Source organism: Aplysia californica, unplaced genomic scaffold (genome assembly GCF_000002075.1).
Source record: "Aplysia californica isolate F4 #8 unplaced genomic scaffold, AplCal3.0 scaffold00152, whole genome shotgun sequence".
Lineage (NCBI taxonomy): Eukaryota > Metazoa > Mollusca > Gastropoda > Aplysiida > Aplysiidae > Aplysia > Aplysia californica.
In genome coordinates this window covers 1,325,796-1,352,225 of record NW_004797422.1, presented here as the reverse complement: position 1 = coordinate 1,352,225, position 26,430 = coordinate 1,325,796, and the positions used below count along the sequence as shown (strand labels likewise).

Below are 26,430 nucleotides of genomic sequence, written 5' to 3'. Positions count from 1 at the left end.
CCTTGTCAGGGGACAATCTGCTGACGATTTTCAATGTGTTTATTAGCTTAACTAGTGGTCTAAGGTGGACAACCCCTACATCACTGGAAAGCTCGTCCAAAGCCCTATAATTGGGTTGATTCGTTTTATTTGTTTTTGACTTAGAATCGCTTTGCATGGCTTTTGTTTTAGGCCCATTGTTTCCCACGAAATGTCGCATGCACAGTTTCTATCCAAATAGCGAGCTCCAAGCGACGTGGTTTGATACGGACTGAAGAAGCTTTGGAGTTGTTTATGGATGATGGATGAGGAGTTAGATTTAAAATTAAAAGATGAAAGTTCAAAAGATAGTGATGATGAATCTGAACCATTAATTGATAGATCTACCCGACCCCCAAGTCTCATCTTGTCGAGAATTTTTTTCTTTTAAGGGCATTTATAGTGATCTTGAAGCCTTGATCAAGGTGAAGCTGGTATTGTGAATGTATGATTGATTGGTATTAGAGCAAAAAAGAGAAATTGTACTTTTTAGTGGTGTAAGTGTGATTTTTGTACTGCTGATAGGGAAAAAATGGTGACCTGATAAAGAAGGGCAAAGAAGATGTGCCACAGGGTTATCGGAAAAGGGAAAGTGGGTGCGTCTCCAAAGAGTTAACTTCCAATTGTCTTCATTTGGTTCACAAAAAAAGCTTCCTGATTATTTTAACAGCTCCTAGAAGAGCACACTTACTCCCTCAAAGAATAAAACAACGTGATAGTCAAATCTGAGTTCAGTGAAAACAGTCTTCATTAAAAAAATATGGTCAAAGAAGATTCCCTGATGCCAAAAAAACGTTATCATTGATGCTTGAAGGGTTTAAACAACTGGGTCTGTATCTCATTCTTTTATTTGAATAATGGTCCAACGTATTGACTTTGAGACATGTTTTTATTAGCAATGTCGGAGATCTTTTCGAACTAGGATGGGGGTATCTTTCAGAAAAAGTATGGCCAAAGGAGAATCCCTGATGTCACAAAATGTTACAGCTGATGCTTGGATGGTTTAACAAATTGGAAGGATTCAAAAGGAAGTATGAGCGGGAAAACAAAAAGCAAACAATGACCGAAAAATGCAATATATACCAAAGGAAACAAAACCAATTAAAAGCAAATTACAACTGGGTATTGCATAAAAAGGAAAACAACAGATATAAAGGAAGTTTGTTGAAAAAAGATGAACAGCAGAAATGGCACAAAATTCTATTCAACAATCATACATTTTACAATATTGTAAGAATTACAGATAAGTTTATTTCAATAATTGGGAGTGTATAAAGTTCAACAGTACTCAAAGCACAATCTATGTCTGCGAAGATATTTTCGATCTTTTTTATATAAGCTTATATAAATAACATTATTTGAAATTTTTATGGCTAGAGTATCACATACAGCAAACATATCTAAACAATGAAAACAGTGACATTTCAAACAAAAGAATACAGTAATAATCTCAAGAACAGACTCATAACATTAACATAAAAGGACATTTGTTGAAACAATTTGGGTCACAAAACAAAATTCCTGGATAACGTTTTAAAGCATACAAAAGTACAGTCAAGCACAGGTAACTCAAACACGCAGAACTCCAATTAATGGATATCTCACACAATATGCCATTCTCAAGGTAATTCTCAACTGTACCGTTATATTTTCTCTACATAGGTAGCACTGTTTTCTCGAACACCCACATGGTTGTTTTGAACAGCTCATCTGAAAAAGCCTGCCTGATCAAAGTTTTTCTTACAATTGTCACGAATTCAAATTGCCCTGCACACAGAATGGAAAACAAACACACCCATCATCATCGAGAGTATCGGGTTCTATGAGCCCAACTGGCTCCTCCCTGCACAGCATCATACACACACTGCTGGAATAGAGACACATCATCACCAGGTGCGGTTCGTCCATAGAGTACAGTCGTGCAGTGCTGCCAACATTTTTAAAAATGTTTTATTACGTAAAACACCCACAATAATAAAATAAAAGAAGTCAGAACCAAACACTGGCTAAATATTATATCAAAACAAGGTCCTCACTGGCGCCATAACTATCATTTCTGTGTCTATCGCGCCGTAAAACATCTACTATGCCATGCCAAAGTCCACGCGCTTTAGCTTAACATAATAGGATATTCAACAGTGTAACCTGACCTATAAATCGCTCTTGGGGATAACCCAAGCGATGACGACACTGGTAGTGAGTTTGGCAGTACATTAGTATTAATAAGACGGCACATCTCAAATGAGCTCCTGACGAATAGTGCCGAAACATAGCCCTCAGTAAGGCAGTCTAAAAATAAATGCGATTGACCGTACGCTATTCTTTGCCAATATTATGTGAGCCCCGGAGCAATCCAGCGGAGTGCTCAAGTGAATTGTGATTGGTTCATTGTCTGTCTTGCCACTATTTTAAGTGACTCTGTGACCGTGAACCTGAGGGAGGTGAACGTGACCGTTCTACAAGTTGTGTCTTTGAATGATTTTGTAGTGGGGTAGTGAAAGTTATTACTAGAGTGTTCAGTTCCAATACAGGATGAACGAAATTGATGTTTAGCTAACAAACAAATTTAGTACTAAAAATTAAAGCGACAAGTAAAAATAATGAAAATAAAAGCACGAGGTCCTCCCTCACCAACACAAAGATCTACAATTATGCACCATCACATTTACTATGCCCTTGAGTATCTTCAGCATGCGATAGCTTAATTGTGCACGTCCACTTTTTAACCCCACGAGCCGCCCCTGATCATCACACAATACCTGAAGTGTTTGTTCGGTACTAGAACTTTCTTGAGCCTAGTCAGGTAAGGGAAAAGGCTGGGTATTGGGGTGTGATTGAAGACAAACAGTGTGGTGCAGCACTGGGGCATATGCTGTGTGAATTAAGTTTGTGTTCATGTGCCTGTGTGTATATGTGTGTCTTATGCGTTTATGTAGGTGTGGTTGTTTGAACATGAAGGTAAGGATTGGGAAGTGATTATACCAGAGGGATGGGTGACATGCTCTGACCAGTGTTGGTTACATTTTCATGATTATGATGATCTCTTCCTGTCTTTTTCTTTGACACTGAACAAGGCGCATGCATTATCCATTCTTCGATCTTTTTATTAACACCAGGTGCTCTTCATAAAGGTCGAGAAGAGAAAACATCAGTTACTTGCCTTGATTTTTCCTCAATATCTCTCTTATTTTATGTAATGATCCTGGTTTACTCAAATTACGGATGTGTAAAACACATTTGTGAGGCGTGCTGACAAAATGAGTTACTTCTCGCAATCCACAAATGGAGATATTGGCCACAAATCGACACCAGGGTCAAATTTGTAGATTCTCTGTTGATACCGTATTCTTTAAGTATAACGTGCCTTATATTATTTCATACGTATAAATTGTGAAAACTTCACCTATAAGTGTGATGTAGCGATTTCCATAGGGCTCGAATCCGAGAAGAAACTCTTTTTGTCAGCACCCTTCACATTTGTCAACCCCTGACGTGTTTGAGGTATCAGTGCTCGACTGTATACTGACAACAAAGCATTACATAGAAGAGAATATTTTCACAACTATTTCAATCTTGAACACCATGAACAAAACAAAACAAAGTAGAGTTCCTCAAGACCTTTAAGGTCCATACAGCCAGCTCCCAAGGGAAACAGACAGCAGTATGGAAACCCTTGGACAAGACAATAGTCTGTTGTAGGCCTATTCCCCGCTCCTTAGCCAGGGAGGGGAAAGGAAACCACTAATTGAGTAGAAATACGCCAAAATACAACTGAAATCTGAAACACTTAGAAGGCATTTGAAACAAAACTCACTGTAAGAGAACTTTTGTTTTATCGGGGAACAAACCGAACTGTAACATCCCTGTCTGGTACTTGAAGTAGTCGGTAACGCATATTCACCGGTCCATGGTGCCACTCCAGACGATAATGAGACAAAAGTTTGGCCAGCATCATGACCAGCTCCTGCTCAGCAAATCGCCGTCCTAAAAGGAACATAAAAAAAGATTTTATGAAACAATTGGGGGAAATTTTTCTAAAATCATAGCAACAGACAAGAAGAAGGGAATGTTCACAGAGAGCAATAAAGGTAGATGGTAGACTAGTTTTTCAACAAAAAAAAAAAAAGAAAAATTATAAATCTAGCCACTCTCTTGAATGACAGAATGAATATATGCCCTGACACAACATTGATTTAGGTTTTTGTTATCTTGGTTATGAATGCATAAGTTAACTTCTGCAGCAATCCTACTACACATCATTGTCCTTTCCATGAGGCCATAACACTGAGAATGACAGGCAAATTCTACTTCTGCTTTGTACACAGCAGAAAAATTCATCAAAAGAGTGGTGGAAAAGAGAAAAAGTTGTTGCTCATTGACAACACTTTGATAGTGTTTCATTATTTGGGGGGGGGGGGGGGGGGGGGGGGGGGGAGTAAAAATTGCCATGTGAAGAAATTACAGCCTCTCAAAATAATTCTCAGCACATAGAGTGCAAAGTGGATTGAATTGCAGAAATAAAGCTTTGTATCCTCTGCACAGAAACATCTTTTTGGGAATACTCCATCTATGTTGTGTCATTGATGTTCCAAAAGCATCCTATTTCAAAATCAAATGCAGCCATAACAGCAACAATAAAACAAAAGCAAAGGGACTTAATGGTTCTGATTTGATATAATAGGGCTTTTCTGCACACTCATATAAATCAACTAGCCAAGTGGTGTTTACCTGCACACATTCTTGTACCAATGCTAAAAGGTATAAGCAAATATGGGTGGGTCTTCTCTGTGCCAGTCTCCTCCCTCAGCCATCTCTCTGGCAGGTACTTTTCTGGCTCAGCAACATACTTTGGATCATGTTGGCTGACATGTGGCTCCAAAACAAGGTAAGTCTAAACAAAGCAAAACAAAACAGGAGAGGCAAAGTAAGACAACTATTTATTTACTCAAACTATCTTTAGAAAGAAATAGTCTTTCGTCAATCTCAACACTGAAAATTAACAGGAATTAATCAGTCATACAACATTATATCATACGTAAGGCACAATTTTTAGAAATCCTTGAACTGTTATCATCCAGATAATCAAATCTCAAGTACCTAAAAGAATTTAATACAGTGACTAGAAAAAAATCACATGGGATGCATTTTTACTTCCTTTCAGTCCTTGTGCTTTTCCAACCCACAGCCCAACTCATGATATATAGGTGGTCATTCCCCCTACATAAGAGTTTGGTATTCTTAGCTTTTGAGGCAGTAGTGTTTTATTATTATGCTTACAAATACTTTCAACATTTTATGTTGACAAAAGAGTTTTCTGCCAGAATCAAACCTACAAAATGCTCGGATTGTTTCAAATTTATCTCTAGTATCATACTTTCAATCCCAATAAAAGAAGGTACCAGTTCAGCAACAATCCATGATTGATTTTGTTGTTGTTGTTATCGATCAAGCAACAGCTGGGATCTCACCTTTATGTCCAGTGCCATGATGATTGATTATAAATGTTTAATATTCCAATCAACAGAAGATCAATTAAGAGGTGGAATGCATTGAACCTGCCTGTCAGGACAAACCAAGGCCAAGCAGGATACAGCATCAAGCAGAAAAACAGACATGCATGATAAAAAAGAACTCTACAAGCTGGAATCAAATGAACATCTTTGTCGTGCAACTGATGCTGGTTGCGATATCATATAACGAGCTTTACCAACAAAAAAACAAATCAAGTCATACCCCTTCTGGAACTTGATAGCCTCCGATGACCATGTTTGCTGGGCATAAACGCTGAATGTCAATACCAATAGGAAGAAATCTGAAAAAGAATAACTCAATTCAGTTCCAGTAATCCTAATTTTATGTAATCTGACAGAAGTAACACACCCGATTCATCAGTTCAGTATGCAAGCACTCAAGAAAAATTATTCTCTCAGGATGCCCTAAAGGACCAATATGCACAAGTGCAAATAATGACTTAAAAAATCATCTATTTTTATAGTTTGTGCCACCTAAAGTGGTTTCAAGAAGTGCAATCGATAATAAGTTTCATGGAAAAGAATAACAGTGTTACCCCCATCGAAATAAACAAGAAAACAAAAAAACAAATAGATCAAATTCATACTCTCCAACATTTCAGATGATATCAACAACTATGCAGACACAGCATTACCATAAGATAATCTGGTAGAGATCAGACCATTCATTTACAAAGACAAGCTGACATATGGGTCTGAGTTAAAAAAAAATTAAGTCTATGTGTACAAAGCCCAAATTACAGCCATGGGAAATTTTAAAAAAATAAATTCCCTAGAGTCAATATGTCAGATCCATCACTGCTAAATTTTATCCTGTCTTCCATTTCAGTACTTGAAATTTCAGGGAAATCCACTTCACTAAGACAATTGAAAAGAAGTAAAAAACAGACTCATCAAATTTCAAACCATTTTATACTCTAGACATTGTTACCTGAAAGTCTCTTTAATGCAGGCTTTAATGTATCTGGAAGAATTGAACCCCTCCACTGTGACATCACCAGACGAAGATAAAATAGTATTTGCCTCTTCATAAGCCCTGTCTTGAGCCTCTGGATTGTTTGCCAGCATGTACAAGTTGAAAAGTAAGGCGAATGAAGTCTGAACGAAAAGAACAGACATAGATGAATTATGATATTTTTAAAAATTGCATTATTTATATAAGCAAAGATTTTTTTCTTCATGTAATATTTATAAAAGCAAAGATTTTTTTCTTCATGTAATAATAATAATAATAGATAGCATTTGTATAGCGCAAAGACCCGCTCAGCAGCAAACTATGTGCTTTACAATCTATATTTTTACCCCTTCAGACCTGATAGCATTCTGAAACAATCTCAATTTCCTGGGAAGCTGCCATTTTACAGGCCCTAGAACACTAACATATTGACAATATCTATCACTGTCTATGGCCGAGTACCCATTCCCACCTGGGTGAAGTGAAGAAAATTTATATAAAGTGTCTTTCCCTTGGACATATAGTCGGGCCTGAGGCTCGAAACCCCCGAACCCGCAACCTCAAAAATACAAGTACGGTAGCCTAACCACAAGACTACTGTGTGTACAAATACAAAACTGGCTATAAAGTTGACATATTACTCGAGAGACAAAAATTTGTGAATAATCCAGAAATTTTCATTTAGCCGAATAATGTATCTTTTCATCATGAATTACAATGACATTGACAACGGCGACAGAAGTCGCCATGAGAAACTTGTCCATCAAAAGCTACCTAGTCTATGCAGATTGTCCAACAGGATAACACTTTTTTTTTTATTGTCATGTGCTGGTCCAAAATATAACAGTTAAAGATTGCTATTGTTGATCTTTATCCACAAACACCTTTTAATTTCTTATTTTTTCACCTAAGCCTAAACATTTATCATTATATTTATACATGCATAATATACAGAATAATAATATTAATAATAATTTGTGTGTGTGTGTGTGTGTGTGTGTGTGTGTGTGTGTGTGTGTGTGTGTGTGTGTGTGTGTGTGTGTGTGTGTGTGTGTGTGTGTGTGTGCGCGCACATGCACGCATGTAGAAGAACATCAACAGTATAAACCCTGTCCTTTATTAATAAAAGTGAAGTTTTTAGGACAGATCTTAGCTTTCTGTTGCCACACTACACTTCTTTTACTTTAGAGCAATGCCTGTACCAGCATAGTGAAGAAATGGTCAGGTTTTTATCGCATTTGCAATTGACATAATTCTGATTCCCACACTGGGAAAATGTTTTAGAATGTACCTCCATCTTCTTACTGGCATCTAATATCCCTTACAAACCTAACATGAGGAACAAAGCAGTCTGCTTCCTAAATTATCGAAGCTGTGTTGAAGAGGGTGTAGAATACTGAAAGCCGAAGAGTAACACCCACTAGCAAAAAGGAGAGCTTCTAGGACATTTCTTCCTCGTTTTACTGACAAAATGACCCCATACTACCTGTGATTTCAGAAATAAGATGTTTAATTTTTATAAGAACTTGAAAGTAAAATAGAATTCTAAGTTAGATAAAGGCGACATTTTGAACATTCTTTGAGTATATTATCATTATCTCTGTTCTGACTTCATACACGATTTTCATTTGCTCACCGTGCTTAACGTGTCTGTGAAAACAGAGTTGACAACAGCTGCCATGTCCTTATAGGACACGCTATCGTTGCTTAACATATATGACAAGAAGCGGAACCTGTCATCTGTTAATTCTCCTGAATTTAAGACAATTTCATAGTCCTTTATTGCCTCCTTCAGAAGCCGCTCTCCTTCCCTGTCAAAAGAAAAAGAGGACTAAAAATTAAGTAAGCCGCAATACGTACAGCTTGAACACATAATTGCTACATTAATTTAAGAGACTCAAAGCTTAAAACACATCTTGAGCACAGCATCTGCATTCTTTATACCATTTTTTTATATTCTGCCATCAGCATTTGGGTGAACATATGAATCTATGGCTGACTAAAATCAATGTTCATAGATAGTTTCACGTGTACATTGGAAATGCTGCATGTACTTGCTAAAGGCAGAATCACAGCAAGCCAGCACTAGTAGCATATACATTGCATGTTGGAAAGATAAAATCAGACTAAGGGTCAATTCTCACCAAGATTTTTTAACCAAGGACCTGACATTACAAAGTAAATATTCTGGGAGACTATCTTTTCACACTTATTAACTCACAACAATTCAAACCATCTTTATTGACCCATGTAAGCAGATTTCTTTTACAATGACAAGTACAACCATCAATATTGCATAATAAAAACATTCTCAGCACGCCATTGCTGACCTGGGCAGAGTAGGGCCCTTTTTTTTCTTCTTTTGTTGGGGGGGGGCGGGGTAAGCTCAGTTAATGTACTTTAGTTAAGGACACATCCAACTGCCATTTAACTGCCATTCTTCAACACTCGGGGCAAATCTTGTGTTGCAGATCCACTAGACATATACAGCCCCACTAGCAGATGTACAGTTCAACTCTTCACAATTTAGAAACATTCTGTAATAAAAATGCACCCAACTTACCCTAAAATGAAGTCCTCACACTCATAGATTCTCTTCATTCCGTGAGTGGGAAAGAACTTGTAAAATGGAAGGGAAAAGAAGAATTTGGAAGACAAGTCAAAGACATCTGAATTACTCTGGATGATTTTGTCCGCAACAGCATGACCAGTTTCCTCCAGAAAACCCATGCGACGATCGAAAGTGATATTGGCTGCAGCTGTTGAAGAACTCTAGACTTAATTTTCGGCAACACATCAGCATGAAACATATTTCAGTTTGATATGCTTAGTATACCTACGAAAACATATAAAACAATAGTAAAAATTTACCAACAACAATACGTAAAATAATAAAAATAATGGTACTTATTAGCACAGCGGCCTTTTACTTTGTGAGCACTAAATGAGCTTTACAGAAAAGATTACCCAAATAATTCTACATACATTAATTTGTTGATCTCTTTTTTCTCTTCCATCCATACATACACACACCCACACATGCATGCATGCACACACGCACATGCATACACACATACATTGATATGACAAACAAGTGATTAGTTAAAAACCTTTTAAAGCTCTTACTCAGTGGTCCTGATAGCTTTTTGGTGTGGGTTTTTTTTTCTAAACCAATGGAACTTTGTTAAATAAAAGACTATTGCAAACAGTTTAATTAGCTATGGTTCTACAGGGATAAAAACTAACATTGGGTATGCCAACTAACTTTTTCAAAACTTAATCGGGGACACCCAAAGCTACAACACCAGATTGCAAAACACTAAACAAAATTAAATTAAATAAAATGGGACTGGTTTTAGTGTAGTGTACTGTATATGACAAGGTTCTCAAATTTCTGATTTGACAAAATCGGGACATTCCCATGAAAAATTTGGGCCAATTGGCAAGCCTGTAATATGAATCACTGCATCTTTACACTTGACAGAGGGATAGTCCCAATCAGGGTTCCCACTCATCAAGAAGAAAAAATTTCCAAGTTTTTACCCCCGTTGTCTCTTGGATTTTGTAACCATTTTCAAAGCGATTTTTTTTAAAGATGACAGAGCTAGAAAGAAAAAATGAAGAGAAATGCAAGATACATCTAATTCGTAACATGACCATGGACAGTCTGTTTTCTTGAGATGTCAAGGACAGGGGTCATAGAATAACTGTACCAAAAACAAAGTCATGATGAAAGAGGACCCAACGGGCTTGTCATTGAGGAGTTTGGAGAAAAAAAAGAGGGTTGGGGGGGAGTGTTGTGTATTACTAATTGGGTATTGGCTTTCCCAACCAGAATCTGAAAACGAAATTTCTGGCTTTTTCCTGTTTTCACAGTTGAGTGGGAACCCTGTCCAATGCAGATGGGAAAATCAGTATTTTCCACAAGAGGATTTGCTATGCAAAGCTGCTAGATTTATTCGACTTAGTTGTCACTTGGGTGTCTCAACTTAAAGTGAACACTGTTTATCCTAACATATATCAAGTGGATATGTCAAAATAACTCACATTCAAGACCCCATCTTGCCACCCACCGGTTAAAGTGAGGCACTTCTCTGTTTTCGTCTAGAATAGATTCTATCTTGGAGATAAAATCATTGGCAACTTCATTCTGCATTGGAAGATAGTCAAAGGCTTTCTGGGGCCGAAGCATGACTTGTTGAACGACACTTCTTAGTTTGTACCACTGCTCTCCATTGCTGTAATAGACGCAGAATTTTATATTGAAGACAATGTGTATGCAGCAGGATTGTGTCTTGCTTAACAAAGTTGTTTCCTAATAATGGGACACATGAAGAAAGCATTAGAATGGCTAAAAATTGAGATTTTTCTGTGACACTGAAGAAGTGAAACAAGGGTGAAAGTTGTCCATACCTCAAAGACTGGAAACTACCAGACAATTGTTAAATACCCATATATCAATTCTTATTTGCACCCCCTTTCTCCCCCATCCCCTTCTCTTTCCAATTATAAAAATTAAGAGTCAAGTCAAGGAACCACAACAACAACAATCACATAAAGACATCACCATTTAACTCTTCACCTGCAAGCTCTTTGACTCAAACGATGACCAATTCAAATTCAAAAGCAGATACATGCTAAATATCTAAGGACCAAGTTCACTTTCATTTACTGGTTTACGTGTCAAACACAGAACATTTGAATGATTTCTTCCATGAATTTGTGAATACTTTTACTCACAGGAAAAAATGTCACTCATGTTCGCAGTACTGATTGACCTCACACAAAATCTTAACTTTGCTTCTTTTCTACAGGTATGGAAAAACAAAAATACTGCACCCAATACAGTAGTCTCCACCTAAGATCCCACCACTAATGACCAAGGATCGCTTAAGATCCTGCTGTTTTAAGAAAACAGAATTTTTACTATACAAAAGTTACCCAAAAGATCCCGCTCTGATTCACTCTGAAGGTCTACATTCGGCTAAGATCCCGCATTTCAAACCATACTTTGTGGAACAAAAACCCAGGCGGGCACAGTCGATCAACCAAGAGTGAAAAGTTGAGATCAATAAACTGTCCGTCGCATAAAAAATCAGCCACTATCGTGAATGTGATCACATTCACGTTGTAAAACTCAATGCAGTGAAACAATGTTTGCCTCAGACGGGATCACATCGGGGTGTGAACTGACCGACACGTTTGTTTTCCCCACGCATCGCACTCACACCTGAGCTCTCCCCTAAACTTACATCACTCGCTGGGTGGGTAGGGCCTACACATCCGCTCAAGGCGGGATCACATTGAACTGTGAACTCTTCCTTGACCATTGCAGAAGTTGTCTCTACTCCCAAATTTGCGAGACAGACTGAATTTTTATTGGTGGGGTCACAACGTAATGGTGTGTAATGACAAAGGCGGTGGGGAGGGGGAACTCGGTCAGAGATGGAAAGCTATATATATTTTCGACAGGTAAAGAGAAGGGGCAACTGGATAAGCGTAGATCTTGAGACTCATTATAGGATAATACGTGAAAATGGCACGCCTCATGCCACTATGCACGGTGATAGGTCATCAAGGTTAACCACTCTTGGCTCGCCATGTGTCACAAACCCACCCAGGAGTCACGTCAGTTCATTTTAGAGTGGAGGGCGACCATTTTACCGATTGTGGGCCTTAACATGGGTCACCATAGATTCTTCCCTGGGTTCGTCGGTTAAGATCCTGGTTCGCTTAAGATCCCTCATTTCCTTGCTCCCGAGCACCGGGATCTTAGGCGGAGACTACTGTACTATATCTAATATAGCAGTGGCAGTTGTCACAAACCTAATATGGTATTATTCCTAATATTCTGAGCTTCATAACACTAAGTAATGTTTAAAGTAGGCCTAGACCTACTTCTCAAGTGACAGCTTGAAGAGTGATTCACTGGACTATATTTTCTTTCTCCATCAACTTCCATATAGAAGTATTTAGCACGGTTGCATATTACTATGAAAGCTTATGTATATATTTTTTTTCTTCTAAGGCCATTCTTTGTCATATCTGATTTCCTACAAAACGAAATGCACCCTGTGTTTTATTCTTGAACTGAGACTCTATTCTTAGATAGTATCTCTCAATAAAATAAGAACATAAAATGTTTTATTTAAAACAATCAGAAACAGACTCAAAATCAGGTCAGTGGAGCCAAGTTACCTTGTCATACTAAATTGCCAATTTAAGTTTGGAAAAAATTAACAGACTGCAGCAGTTTAAAAAAAGAGCTGCTCAGTTGAGCTATGGAAAAAAACCCAAGAAGAACACCTTTACTGATAAAGTTACAGTAGCTACCAGTTAAAAGCTACAATCAAGTACAGAATTGCTCTTTTATGTCGCAAATGCATATACAACAAAGCATCACAAAATCTTAAAAGACTTTATTAAGTCATATGTACCATCAAGACATTGAGACCTGTGGATGAGAATCTCATGAAAGTGCCCACAGTAAAGTCTAACCAGTTGGGTGGTAGAGCTTTCTCTTCCTTTGCCGCAAAAATGTCACAGAGAGAGAAAGAGAGAGAGAAAGTGTTTCAACAAAGTCTAAAGTCACATTTGTTCAAGACTAACCTCTGCCAATAAATTTTGTATTTGAGAATGTGTGAGGGCTGGGAGTTTGTGTGTGTGTGTGTGTGTGTGTGTGTGTGTGTGTGTGTGTGTGTGTGTGTGTGTGAGTGTGTGTGTGTGTGTGTGGGTGGGGGGTATGATGTCAAATGGTCTGTAACCCAATGTGCGTTTTCTGTCCTTTGTTTCATCAATTGAGGGATAATTCTGCATTGTACAACACTTAGAACCTTCTAGGGATTAGGTACTATAACAATTCCCATTATTATCATTATCATAATTATTTAATATTATTATTATTATCGCTATTAATTATATAAGCTAAGATTTCCAAAAATATTCATGCAAAACTAACAACTCTACATTTATTACCTGTTTCCAAGGCCTGGAGAAAGATTTTTATCATGACGATAGTGCTTTACGGGGAACAATAAAGGCGGGATCACGGGGTGCTTTCCTTCAGCATTATAAATCTGAGGAAAGATACAAAATTTCAGTTTGTTATCAGAGCTAAAAGCTAAAGTATCTTTCCCAACTCCATATCCTGCTTTATAAACTAAGCAGTTTGTAATAAGAGAAGCCAAACTGATATCATTATTCGCTACTAGTGCTTTTATCAACAAACCTTATAAAATTACTGACCAAGATGTATTTTTCATGGTCTATAACATTACGTATGATAAAGGCTAAAAAGACAGGGAAAGAAAAATATCAAATTCAAGGCTAGCTGTGCTAGATAAAAACGGGATTTCAATTAGTACACGGTGATCCAAAAACACTTTAAAACTTGTTTTGTAAATATCTTCCTCCATACTGAAGTTTTGCGTTTCAGATTTGAACATAATGTTTGGAAGCCAAAAGGAATTTGTCTGATATCTATTTTAGTTAAGTCCATTGAATGGTTTTGCTCTATATAGTGCATTTTAAAAAAACAACCCATTTTCAACCTTGTCGCCATTTTCATAGCATGACACACCAGTTTGCATTAGGCCTACCTTTAAAAGTTGCAACAATTGCGCAATATTGCAAGGTACAGCAGTCTAACAAGTCAACAGAAGTCTGCAGATATTATTTTTCCCAAATTTTGTTTACCTGCTGAGATCATGGCTACGATTAGTAAAGAGCAGAGAGCTTTTTGTATTGAACATTACCTCTCCACAAACTCACTATCCCTGACATTTTGTAAGTTCTGCGCACAGAATGGAGAGAATGCTTAGGTGCCCTCAAGACCTTTGGCGTCATTGGAAGAGACGCTATGTCAGTTTGGATCTATAGCGAATCAGAACTAAAAAGTTCTTTAAAAATGACCACTTCAGTTCGAACACGCACCATGCGCAGCCCTTTAAACGTTATCAGAGTGAAGATTTCGGTAGCCAAGTCCAATGAGATGTCTGTCCGTAGATGATCTGCAGCTAGGACTTTTCTACACATAAACAGTCTGCATTCTCATGGCAGATCTTAACCTATGACTATACCAAGTTCATCTTCGCTAGGCCAAGATGACATGGATCAGAGCATGGCAATGTGTTCATGATTCCTCGATTGTCTTGTAAAGAGGAATCATTTCCTCGATGACATTTGGTTTAGTGTAAAGCCCATTTTCACCCTGCGGGATATGTTAACTCCAAAAATGCTGTCTATTGGGCACCCCACTCTATTATCTCTAGAAGCCACTTCTTAGTGAACATGTACAGTGTATGTGGCTTTAAAATTTAAACTCATGGTTTAGCAAGTCCTTGTGTTAGGGCGCCACTGAACATTTCGAACGACGCGTTAAAAATGTGTCGAGTCCAAGGGAGGGAATGTGGAGCATTGCTTCTAAGAATTTCAGAATGAAATCATTAGGCTTTTAAAACTCTGTCAAAGAATTAAATATTGTTTAAATATCACAGGGATGGAAAATTAATGTCAAAGAGAAAATAAAGAGAAAGGTCAACTAATCTTTTCATAACTTCCTTTACAAGATTTTTAAACATTGGTGAATTTTGCATTTGTGGGTGCTTTTTCTTTTAGCTGTTTCCGTTTTCAAAACATGTTTCTTCTTCGTGGATTTTATATTTTAAAATTCCCTTTGTATTAATTATGTCTGTTCCAAATTACAGCATTCTAGAACAATTTTTGCGCGAGATATTCAGAAAAAAAGTTGTAAAGTTTTTTTGGGATCACTCTGTATGTAAAAATTTCCTTAAAGTTATAAAAAAAATAGAATTAACAAAACACTGAATTTTTTTCTCCTCAATTTATCACGCACTTGCCTTTTCTTCATTGTTTCAAATAAGGACTAAAATTAAAATGCAAAGAAGAAGGCAAAACAGAGACTATAGTTTCATCTTCCGATAGCTGTTGGAGAGTGAAAGCCTGTGAGCAGCAAGAACAAAAACAAGAGCAACAGGTGTGCAGTCAAAAGGTTGTGAATTCAATTCTCAGCTGAATTCCACAGGACGTTGTATCACAAAAAAATGTTCATGTACTTTACTCATTTTCTAAAGTTCCCTGGTCTGTGAATGGGTATTTGGTGAATGTGGGATAATGGTGTGCACATTACACACTGCTATGTTGTTAAGTTCTTTTTTTTTTTTTTTTTTGGTAAGTGTTTTTACGGCACTCGCAACTGCATAAGGTCATATGAGCGTGCGGGACACACCTAATATTTTCAGCTGGTAGGAAATTTTGAATTTTGCCTGGGTGGCAGCCAAAGCCTACTCTTATCGATTTTCGACCACCAAGGGATCTTTAACGTGCACAACTTGCACATGGGCCCTCCGAGATTTTTCGCCCTTGTCCAAGAAGGCTAGGTGCAGATCTTTCCTACCAGAAGATCAGGGGTGTGGCAGAAAGACAGTAGTAAGGAGGAGCCAAGGAGTAGCAGAAGAAAGGCTGCAGAAAGAGTCAGGAGCCCAGAGGAGGGGGCAAAGGAGGTTAGGGGGTGGGGGCAGAAAGTGGAAATGAAAGTAGACAACAGAACATTGCTAGAGAGCAGGAAAGGAGGTGAAAGGAGACAATTTTAGAGAAAAAAATTTTTCGGTCGCTACCCAGATTCGAACCCGGGACCTTTGAATGAGAGGCCAACACCTTAACCTCTAGGCCACGAGAGCCCCCATTGTTAAGTTCTGTGAGCTTTCAGGGGGATACATTACTGTAGGTAAACAATGGTATTTTTCTTTTTTTTAATGCCTTTATGACAGTTCTCATAAGCTGTATGTCAAACACAGTATCGTAAGATGCACTATAGTGACTATACCCGATTTTATAGCTGTTCTACTAAGATGCACTATGTGATTCTATAACTGCTTTACAATAACATAAGGATTCGAAATCTACGATAACAAAAATGTATAAATCCCACAAATCTTTAATTTTGAAAGAGACTGCAAAAGTGACTGAAATTGCTCACCCTCCTGGGTAGCAAAAATATTGGATGCAAGTTACGGCACAAAGGGTTTAAACATCATCAATTTTCATTGTGCAAAATTTAAGATACAAACCTGTCTAATAAAGTCGAGGCCAAAGAGATGTACAATATCTCGACCAGCAATATTTTCTTTCACAATATCTCCATATTCTGACTGCATCTCCCTAATAAGAGTATCCCGTCTGTGAATTTTATTTGGATCTGAAAAATATAAAAATAAACTTATTCGTCAAATACCATTCGCTCAAGAAAATAAAGGGGTAATGGGAAAATGAAAACAGTAAGCATTTCATTTATTATTAAATAATTCAGGATTTAAGGGTGCTGTCGTCTGCTTTAGTCTTCACTTTCTGACCCCCCCCCCCCCTCCTCTTTACCCTCTCTTCTGAGCTCCGGACTCATTCCGTTACAGTTGTGTTTCTACTGCTACTCCTTTGTTCCATCACACTGCTGTCTTTCAGCCACACCCCTGGTCTTAGGGTAGGTAAAAATAAAACACTTGGCCTTCTCAGATAAGTTCGACAAAAATCTCGGAGGTCCCATGAGCAAGATGCGCACGTTAAAGTTAAAGATAAATCTTGACGATCCTAAAATCAATGAGAGTAGGCTTCGGCTGCCACCCGAGTAAAATTCAAAATTAATTCCGTCAAAAACTGAAAATGCTTAATGTGTCCTGAGCGCTCATATGAACTTATGCAGTGGTGAGCGCCGCAAAACACTTATAAAAAAAAAAGTATGCAAAATAAAGTGGTGTGTACATAAATTTTAAAAACCCCAATAAACTATAAAGTAACATTTAAAAAGTACAATCGTTTACCAAACAATTCCCTAGAAAAATAAAAATGCCAACAAACAGACAGCTTTAAAAAAGGGGACTGTGCGACACTTAGAATAAATAATAAATTCATCAACACAGAGAGACTAATATTTACCAGAATGCAATGTTAAGTGACAAAAATAGTGTTCCCTAAATTTCAAAAATCCAGTGCTCTTGGGCAGTATGAAAGTTTCCAAAATCATGTCAATGAACAAAGTCCATAAGGTTAAACGAAAAAATGATGCACTCCTCTTTCAAAACTATTGAGAACTCTTTTTAACACTTTACCGCCTCATCTTGTGATCGGCGATGTTTACCACCCAGTTTCTTTGGATTTTCCACAAAATGCCTTGGCCTTTGATGGCAAGAGTTTTTTTCTATATATATGAGCCTTGTGATGGCAAAGTATTAAGCCTGTATTATTAGAGCTACAATAACTTCAAACTTAACAATGGCTCATATCGAAAGGTTCTTCAAATGCTTGACAATTTGAATTGTCTATAGAAAGAATCATGTCCTGGGTGTGGGCTGGTCCCACTGCACTGGAAAGCTGAAAGATAAAAAAAATACAGAACAGATGTGCTTGAAGAGTATTTTTCCACATACAGGATCTCCTGAAGCCAGACAGCATGTAACCCCCACACACGCACACAAAAAAAAAAAGAAAAAGGAAAAAAAATATTTAAAAACAAAAACGATTATTTTTTATTAAGCCCATTCTTATTAGAAATGCTTGATAACACCTACAATAATCTATATCTTTGCTCTTAGCAGATAATGGAACATCATGAAAGTAAGTTCAATTTCCCAACACAAAATGTTCAGTGACTGATTAAAAAGAACTGAAACATTTTTAGAGTACCAAAAACTTCAAGCATCAAAACTTACTCAGTTTGTAATCCAGCCAGCTGCCAATAAACGGTAAGCCTTTTGGACCTGGAATCTTTGAAAACGGCTGAGCATTTTCATACTCTTCACAAGTACTTGAAGCGCCATATCTTTCAGCAACAGTGCTCCTCTGACAACAGTAGATTGACGCCTGTACCTCCAGTCTGTTCCAAGTCCTCCCTATCATTAATAACGGTTTTGCCATTGTTGAACAAGAAATTCGAGGAGCTCTAGTACATTTGGTCTTGGCCTTCCTACAGTTTGATTGGATTTAAGATTCTTCACAAGTCATCTGAAAATACAAATGAAACGCTTTTATTGATAAGTCATACAACAAATGAATGGAGTAAAATTCCCTCCCTTTTACTTATATTAGTAGTCTCCCACATTATTGCTCCAAACTAGCCCGAGAGTGTGCAATGGAAGATAAAGGACAAATGAAAAACAGAATGTCTTCCCTATGACTGATTAGCCTAATGAGGGCCACCCCATTTTTCTCTAAGGCTTGGAAACTGGTGGTCGATGGTACACTTTATACAAGAACCTATTACTCCAGTCAAGTCAATAGCAAGCGTATGTTTCCCATCAGATGGGACTGACTCTACAAGAACACTGCTGTCTAAAGTTGCAGAGCCTCTTCAATGGGAGACTTGAGTAAGGATGCCGGCCAAAGATTCCCTAAAAGATGCCTCAGGTGATATAAGTAGCATCAGTTTTGATTCTGGATTATGTTTATCTGGTTTTATCAATTGGGATATTCTGGTTCTCCCACCACAAGAAAGTGCATTCCTACCTTCCATGTCTTAACAAGCTCCTGGTTACATTTTTTTAATTTATAATTTTTAGGTCACAGGAGCTTGCCTCCCTGAAAAGCCACAGGTTTTGTTTTTTTTAACATGCAAAATATTACTATGCAATTAGGCTTTTAGTGTAATATATATATATATATATATATATATATATATATATATATATATATATATAGTTAAACCTGCCATGAAGGCCATCCGTATTATACGCCCAGCTGTTCAAACAGCCACTTTCCATTTCCCACTTTTACGTTTTTTTGTATATAAAATAGCACTGCGTAAAACGATTAATTGTTCAACACAGCTGCAGCCACTTTATTTTTTCAATCAAACAATTTTAAAAACCTGTCTATGACTCTTGAAATTTTGGATTCATCAATCTTTGGAGGCCATTTTCTCGTTAACTTTACCTCTGAAACCAGGCAACCCCACCCAGTTCCATCACAAATATCTTGACTGCTCTTCAAGATAGGTGGGTAGTTTTGTCTTCAAAAGAAAGATAAATAAACACTCTTTAACCTCTTTGTGATATGACGTACGCCGTTCGTCATTTTCTTCTTGCACGACAAAGGAGCCAAGATGCTGCTGTGACGCACGGTATTCGTCAAGCCATGCATAAGCCCAGGACCATGATGACAAATTATGCCGTTCGTCATAGGTTGCATTTTGTATACCGTTTGTATTAGATGCATTTCGTAAAACTAATCTCAGATTCACATTCAGGAATGAATACTTATTCCGTACACAGAAATCTTTTTCTTTTAAACAAAGTTTGTATTATTTGCAAATCGGGTCTAATTTAAAGGAAACTGACCACTAAATTAAACACTATTATTTGTTCCTGAGGATCCACAACTGTGCCCGGTGAGGCATGAATTAACTCTGTGTCATGAAGGGGTTAAAGTTCAGATAATATATCACACAGCGTCACTTTTCACCCAATTCTGTTAATTTCAGTTTGTGTGACTCAGCAGCCCGGCGGAGTTCCCCGGCTCGGGGTCACAGGGTTAATGACCCTGGAGCGACTTTGCCGGTGTTGGTTAAGAAGTTCGCACTTTTATCTATGTTTGAAACGATATAACTTCTTCCCCATCCCACACAGAAAACCATTACACTGATGTACTAAAAGTTCAATGTCTTGAGATTTATTCTGCATTAGACTGGTTGTTTTCTATGCCTTAGTTTTTGTTCTAGAGAAGTGTTTGTAGAGTACCCAATTTGTCCTGTTTAAGTTACAAACTTTTGAATAAATGATTGTTTATTTTTTAAAATGGCATGATAGATCTCTCCAAAATCTGTGTTAAACTGACAGCGAATATCAGTCTTTTACCATGAGAAATTTTTAATCCGCGCAAGTAGTAATAGTCAAATTATAAGAGAAGAAAGATGCACATCTCTACATTTTTTAACTAAAGACACCCAGCATTAGCTCTTGTTTTACCATTAAACAAGAAAAGTTACTCTGCATTTGTTCATGAATCATGCTGAGTCTGAGCCAGCCTGCATAAAACTAAGAAAGATATATATATTCAGCCAATCTTTAAAAACACAAAACTGAAAAATAAATGGGTAGAGATAAAACTTCTTGAATGGAAAAAAATAATGACAGTTAACACATTCATTTTTAGTTTTTGTGTCGGAAATGTGTGCGGACACTATGAAGATAAAGAAATCAGAACATTATCAGTTATATCGCAAATGGTCATAGAAACGAAAATAAAAGCTGGAAAAGTCTGGTGCTGATACAGTTTCAGGGTCACTGGAAAGCTAGAAATTATTCTGACCCAATTACGAGAAGTCATCCCTGTTATTCAGTCAACCTACGACCTAGACTGCGTGTTTTAAGAAAGTCCGTCGTTATTCGGACTCCAGTCCGAATTATAAAATTTTTTCATATTCGGACTCAAGTCCGAATATGAAAAAATGAAGTGGCTAGCCGTACTTAATACGGCTAGACTGAGAGTAGTACTTAGATCGAGGTTTGGCCCTATCGATTCAAGCCTGTTAAATACACAGGTCTCATTAGATCTAGATCTAGTAATTATTCAAGTTGAAATACATGCAAGTCAGTAAGGCACCTTTTGGTTTTGTCTGAAATACAAATACTTTAGGCATTGCAAACTAAAAATTTCATTTACAATTCAGCCATCAATATTAAGTACGGCTAGCCTGACAGTCTAGCCGTCCTTAAGTACAGCTAGCCTGGCTGTCTACCCGTACTTAAGTACGGCTAGATTGCCAGTCTAGCCGTACTTATCTTAGGCCCTATTAACATTAGAAAACAGGAGGTTTAAAATACATGCACTGTCATTAAGGCACCTGGTTTCGTCTCAAATACAAATACTTTAGGTACTGCACACTAAAAATTTATACTTACAATTCAGTAGGCCTATTTTTTGTAAATGGTCAGTCTAGCCATCATATTAAGAATAAGTACGGCTAGACTGCCAGTCTAGCCGTACTTAAGTACGGCTAGACTGCCAGTCTAGCTGTCATTAAGTACGGCTAGCCTCTTCCATGAAAAAATGTTATTTGGACTCGGGTCCGGAAAAAAGATTTAATCTAGATTCTAGATCTACTTTCTAATAATCTAATACTACTAGAACCTAGATCTAGTTCTAGATCTAAATCTAGATATCTAGATCTTGATCTAAAATCTAGATATATAATTTATAATATAATAACGCATGCCTAACCTAATAATAATAATAATAATAATAATATCTAGATCTAGATCTATACACATCTGCTTCTCAAGTGATATGATGATGCCGATGGTGATATTACTCACTACTAAGATCTCTAGATTCTAGATATTATATTAGATTTTAGATCTAGATCTAGATCTAGATCTAGATCTAGATCTCTAGATCTAGTCTAGATCGAGGCCAACCGATTCTCTCACTCAACTCACTGCAACTGAACCGAGACTCTCACTTCTCAGACTTACTTTCAGTGAGTCAAAGTCAATCTCAGTGAAAAGTCCTGTCCATTTTTCAAAGTTAAAGAAAGGTCGTTCGTAAAAAAGATAAGAGTGCTGGAAAAAATCTTCTCAGAAAATGCAAAGTAAGCAATAAAATTACGACGACTAGATCTAATCTAGAAGTAGACCTCGAGTCCAAGAGTTCACTAGCCTATCTACAACCATTTCTTCACATCTTTTGTTTACATTTTGTTAGTGCACCTAATTCAATGACGTCATGAATGGAGTTTGAGAACTTCGAACGAAGTTTGTTTTGTTTTCGAACTTTAGAAACTGGAAACGAATAGAACAGTAATTATTGCTCTCCATTCATATTCTTCCTGAATATTTGAACAGAACTTATGGCGTTTATAATGTCATACTTGACAATCTTTATTTTTGTAATACTAAACTCTGTTTGACAGCTCTGAGTCATATGACCAATTGTAACAAAGATGGCTGTCTGCTAGTTTTGCAAGTGTAACTTCTTACAGGCGTTACCTGTGTGTGCCATTGTTGGTATGTCGGACTCTTCCTATGATACTCTGTATTATGTGATTTCATAAGTACTTAAGCTATGCTTGTATGTTTAAATAGAAGTACCAGTATTGCATCTAACTGTTTTAAAGGCATGCCCAAACGGACAACGAGTTCTCAGTCAACAGACAGTGCAGCAGTATAGTACTGTGTATAGTGTTGGCTATTATTATTATAACTTGACTTGACAATAATATTTTTGGACCTGCACTGACAGTTTAATCTTGTAACTTTATCTAGATTCTAGATCTAGATTTAGATCTCTAGATATGATAGGATTCTAAGTGTGTTATTTGGGAAGATTGAAGAATACCAGACCTAAATCTAGATTTATATAATAACATAAATAGAATAATATTAATAGATCTATCTAATCGTAGATCATCTAATCTAGAGGGCATAGGGGCCTACAATCCTACAAATTAATTGCGGGAGAATGCGGGGTGGGTGGTTGGGGTGGAGGAGGGGGATGGGGGGTTCAGGGGACATGCGTGTAACTTGAGAATGACAGATGTACGCCATTGGCTGATATTTATTGTAACAGCCATCGCATCTTGTTTAACGTCATTGAGGGATTCCCACTTTGTTGTCGTTCATGCCTCACGGTAGCAACACGACCACAAAGCACAACAACTGCAGTAATAAAGTAATAAAGCCTGTAGCTTACAGTACAGTGGCGTGGTGGCAGAGTGGTTAGTGCACTTGTCTCAAAAGCAGGAAGTCCAGGTTCGAGGCTCGGTTCGACCACAGATTTTTTGGCTCTTTTTCGGTAGTTCCCACCCCGCAATTGTTATTCACGGGTTTTGACCCCAAGAGTAGGGGGGTTTCAGGGGGGCTTGCCCCCCCTGACCTAATAAAAATAGGAATGGGGGTTTCAGGGGGGCATGCCCCCCTGAATTTTACCATAATTTAATGTTTTAAGGTTTGATATCTTAGTTCACCGCGAATCAAATGTATAGATCTAGAGATCTAGATCTAGATGTAGGTCAAATAAGGGGGGTGGTAAGTACCGAAAAAGCACCGATTTTTTTTCAGGCCACCTCTATTCTCACCCGGGGTGAGAATAGTGCAGGCGGGTCTTGTGGCTATTCTCACCCGGTGCGCGTGTCAACAAATTTTGCGTTCACCCTAAACCACAGAATTCTACACTGTGATAAGAGAAAAATTGTAGAATTCTGTGCTGTGAACAAACGTTCCATTACAACTGTACTTGTAGCCTACTAAAAGCGTACAATTTTGTCTGTGGGCAGTGGAGAGAGGAGAGAGAGAGAGTGAGAGAGAGAACAAAACAAAATGGCGACCCGTGTAGTTCGGCTCGATTCGAAAAGTTAAATAGCCGTAGCATCTTTGTAGACAACCAAATTAATTTACTTTTGTGTTTTAACATCAATTTTTAACTTTGTTTTGATCAATTTGATCGTCCACACCGATAGACAGTATTCAGAGAGAGAGAAGAGGGGAGGAGTAGATCTTGCGAGAACTTCCGGGCGGGTGAGAATAGCCACTTTCTTTTTTTCACCCCGTCCTGCCCACCCACCTCCTAATGGGTAGGCCTACCTGACTTCGAGTTGGGGAAGTAAAGTAGCAATGCCAATGAAAATTTAAATTTTCACTTTTGTCCCCTTTTTTTTGGTACCTAAGAAAGAATTTTCAATTCTAAGAATTATGTTTCTCTTGAATTTTGAGAATCGGTTCATAAATAAAAAAGTTATGGGGTTGTAAAGGTCGGCAAAATATGGATGACCCAATATAGGAAAATTATACACTCCTAAAAAGTGGACCACGCAGTAGCAGATTCTGTAAGAAAATCGACGATATCTCGGTAACTAATATGAGTGTTCGAGAGAAACTTGGCTACCCGATGTGTTTTTGAGTGTAGAAATCATTTCTGCAGTCAGATTTACTACCAATTTCGTAGTTATTTTGTTAATTAAAATTGTGGTATATTATGATTTTGCGAAAAAGGGGTGTCGGGATGAGTCCATTTTATTTATAGCATCGTATCACAACATGGGATCTTTAAGAATATATGTCGGCAGCGTGACTAAATAATTGCAAAGCTTTTTATGATGACTTTAGACCATGCCAACCGTAAAAGATAAGTTAATTCAATCTAGCATGCCGTACAATTAAAAATTCTTTTTCCCCGTTGAGACGCGAACACCCCGAGACGAGATAACCTCGCCTCGGAATACCCCCATTGCGATGTTACAGGGGAATAGAGAGAAAAACATCCGGATGTGCGCGCCCGCCATTGCCCTATTTCAAGTGACCAATGAACGGGCCCAGAATAGTCATGCGGGGATTTGTAGGTCACATACATTTGCCACGAGAGTGAGGGGGAAATGGCCGGTCTCCGTGCGAAGCCGCTTTGGATAGGGGGGTAGTCGTAGATTTACGATCGGGTCTAAACAACTACTTGATACAGAACGTTCAAATTTGAGCACACTATAGAGGATAGATAGATCTATTACCATCTCGGCGTTGAAATTCAAACTCCTTATAGTTTTCGGTGTACACGATACGAAAGTGTTCCCGACACCAAAAGTATAGGTTAATTTATGTGTACGAACTTCAACGTCCACATATCATTAGTTTGTCCTATTTTCTGATTGGTTGCCGAGTTTCATTCGGATTGGTTCGGAAATAGAGCAGACCGAGGTTGACAAAGTTAGTCACCTACGCTTCGGCCGGGTCCGCAAAATCGCCCGTAAACGGGGACCAAATTTTTGCCTCGCGGGAAAGCCCGATTGGCATCGCTAAGTATAGGACTAGGCTAAATTTTTAAAAATATATAAGATAACGGTAAAGCCGAGGGCCAGTTTAGATAGATCTAGATCTAACTATATTAAAGTAAAGCTCACGTCTCGATTGTTATCATTATAATCGTAAAAAAATTTCATAAATGCTGGAAATACTGTCAAAGCTGTGTAAAACGGCCACCCATTGTCAAGGAGAAAAGTGGCGTATAAGACAGGTGGCCGTCTTAGGCAGGACTGATCAAGATGAAGAAAACAAACTACAAACCATTCCCATCTGTGGTCCCAATCGAAAGTAGCCGCGTTGTTGTTGTGGTTGTTGGTGGAGGTGGTGGTGGTTTTGTATAAATTGTTTGTAATTTTTATTTTGTTGCTGATATTGCACAAGGGTGACAATAAAACGAAATGTATCAGACGAGGAAGACCGAGTGCCATCTTAAAACAAACACATGGGTCGCCACCAAACTTGACGTCCTTTGTGACCACTCATCTCATTTATGATTTGTGTATGAGGTCTAGGCGGGGTTTATGGGTTATGAGGGATCACACACTTACCTCACCAGCAGCTGAAAATTGGTAGCTATTGGTCAACAGTGGGAGGGGCCTACGCAACATGATCGGTTGGAGGGACTACCTAACAATAACGACACGTGATTGAATTATGACGGCTCGCCCACAACGCCAGGGGCCAATGCACAATTTAAGACAAAACGTAATGGAGTCACTAAGGTGGCCGTCTAAGACAGGTGTTATTGCTTGGAGTGATAGGGGTTGTGTGTCAAAATATTGTGGCCGCGGCCGCGTTGGATAGGTGCCCGTTTTACACAGTTTAATTATATAGAAAAAACGCAAGGGGGGAAATGGAAAGTGGTCGTTTGTACAGGTGGCCGTCTTATAGAGGTGGCCGTCAGGGCAGGTTTGACTGTATTTTAATTTTGGAACAAGCGTCGGAAGTCGGAAGGGACATCATGCTGGACTCACTTCAGAGTCTGAATGCCAAATATAATTTTTGTCTATTCAGACTCGAATCATATGAGCCATTGCCAAAACGTGGGGAAAAACACACACATCTCACATTAGTGTGCATAAAATGTGATGCATTAGTATTTATTCCTCCAAAACGTATACACATGTCAAAT

The 26,430-nt window shown here is 38.0% G+C and overlaps 2 protein-coding genes across 4 annotated transcripts in view; one reads left to right on the top strand and one right to left on the bottom strand.

The window, feature by feature from the left end:
* Positions 1 to 3,422: 3,422 nt before the first annotated feature.
* LOC101848289 (probable cytochrome P450 CYP44) lies at positions 3,423 to 22,170 on the bottom strand. Of its 3 annotated transcripts, none has more exons than XM_005097356.3 (11): positions 21,984 to 22,170; positions 18,225 to 18,516; positions 16,593 to 16,720; positions 13,480 to 13,580; positions 10,552 to 10,742; positions 9,068 to 9,263; positions 8,141 to 8,315; positions 6,481 to 6,647; positions 5,752 to 5,830; positions 4,747 to 4,909; positions 3,423 to 4,002 (listed from the first exon to the last, which is right to left on the bottom strand). In XM_005097356.3, the coding sequence occupies exons 2-11, from the start codon at positions 18,427 to 18,429 to the stop codon at positions 3,851 to 3,853; spliced, it is 1,557 nt and encodes a 518-aa protein (XP_005097413.1). In that variant the 5' UTR covers positions 18,430 to 18,516; positions 21,984 to 22,170; the 3' UTR covers positions 3,423 to 3,850. The 3 variants fall into 3 exon arrangements, 2 of the variants coding, with proteins under 2 accessions (XP_005097413.1, XP_005097414.1); XM_005097357.3 differs by lacking the exon at positions 21,984 to 22,170 and adding an exon at positions 21,776 to 21,895; XR_004858489.1 differs by having other exon boundaries at positions 3,916 to 4,002; positions 6,481 to 6,598.
* A 251-nt stretch (positions 22,171 to 22,421) lies between these two features.
* LOC101847871 (cortactin-binding protein 2) overlaps positions 22,422 to 26,430 on the top strand; it is a 52,102-nt gene continuing 48,093 nt past the window's right edge. Inside the window, exon 1 of the mRNA XM_005097355.3 lies at positions 22,422 to 22,514. The gene's annotated coding sequence lies outside the window, so the exon portion shown is untranslated. The remainder of the gene's footprint in view (positions 22,515 to 26,430) is intronic.

What these genes read in the sequence shown, in the direction of transcription:
- LOC101848289 (XM_005097356.3), bottom strand. Translation starts at nt 18,429, where the DNA reads ATGGCAAAACCGTTATTAATGATAGGGAGGACTTGGAACAGACTGGAG. An exon ending in CTGGCTGGATTACAAACTGA is followed by an intron (nt 16,721 to 18,224) that starts GTAAGTTTTGAT and finishes TATATTTTTCAG; the next exon opens with ATCCAAATAAAATTCACAGA. An exon ending in TGCATTAAAGAGACTTTCAG is followed by an intron (nt 5,831 to 6,480) that starts GTAACAATGTCT and finishes ATTCTTTTTCAG; the next exon opens with ATTTCTTCCTATTGGTATTG.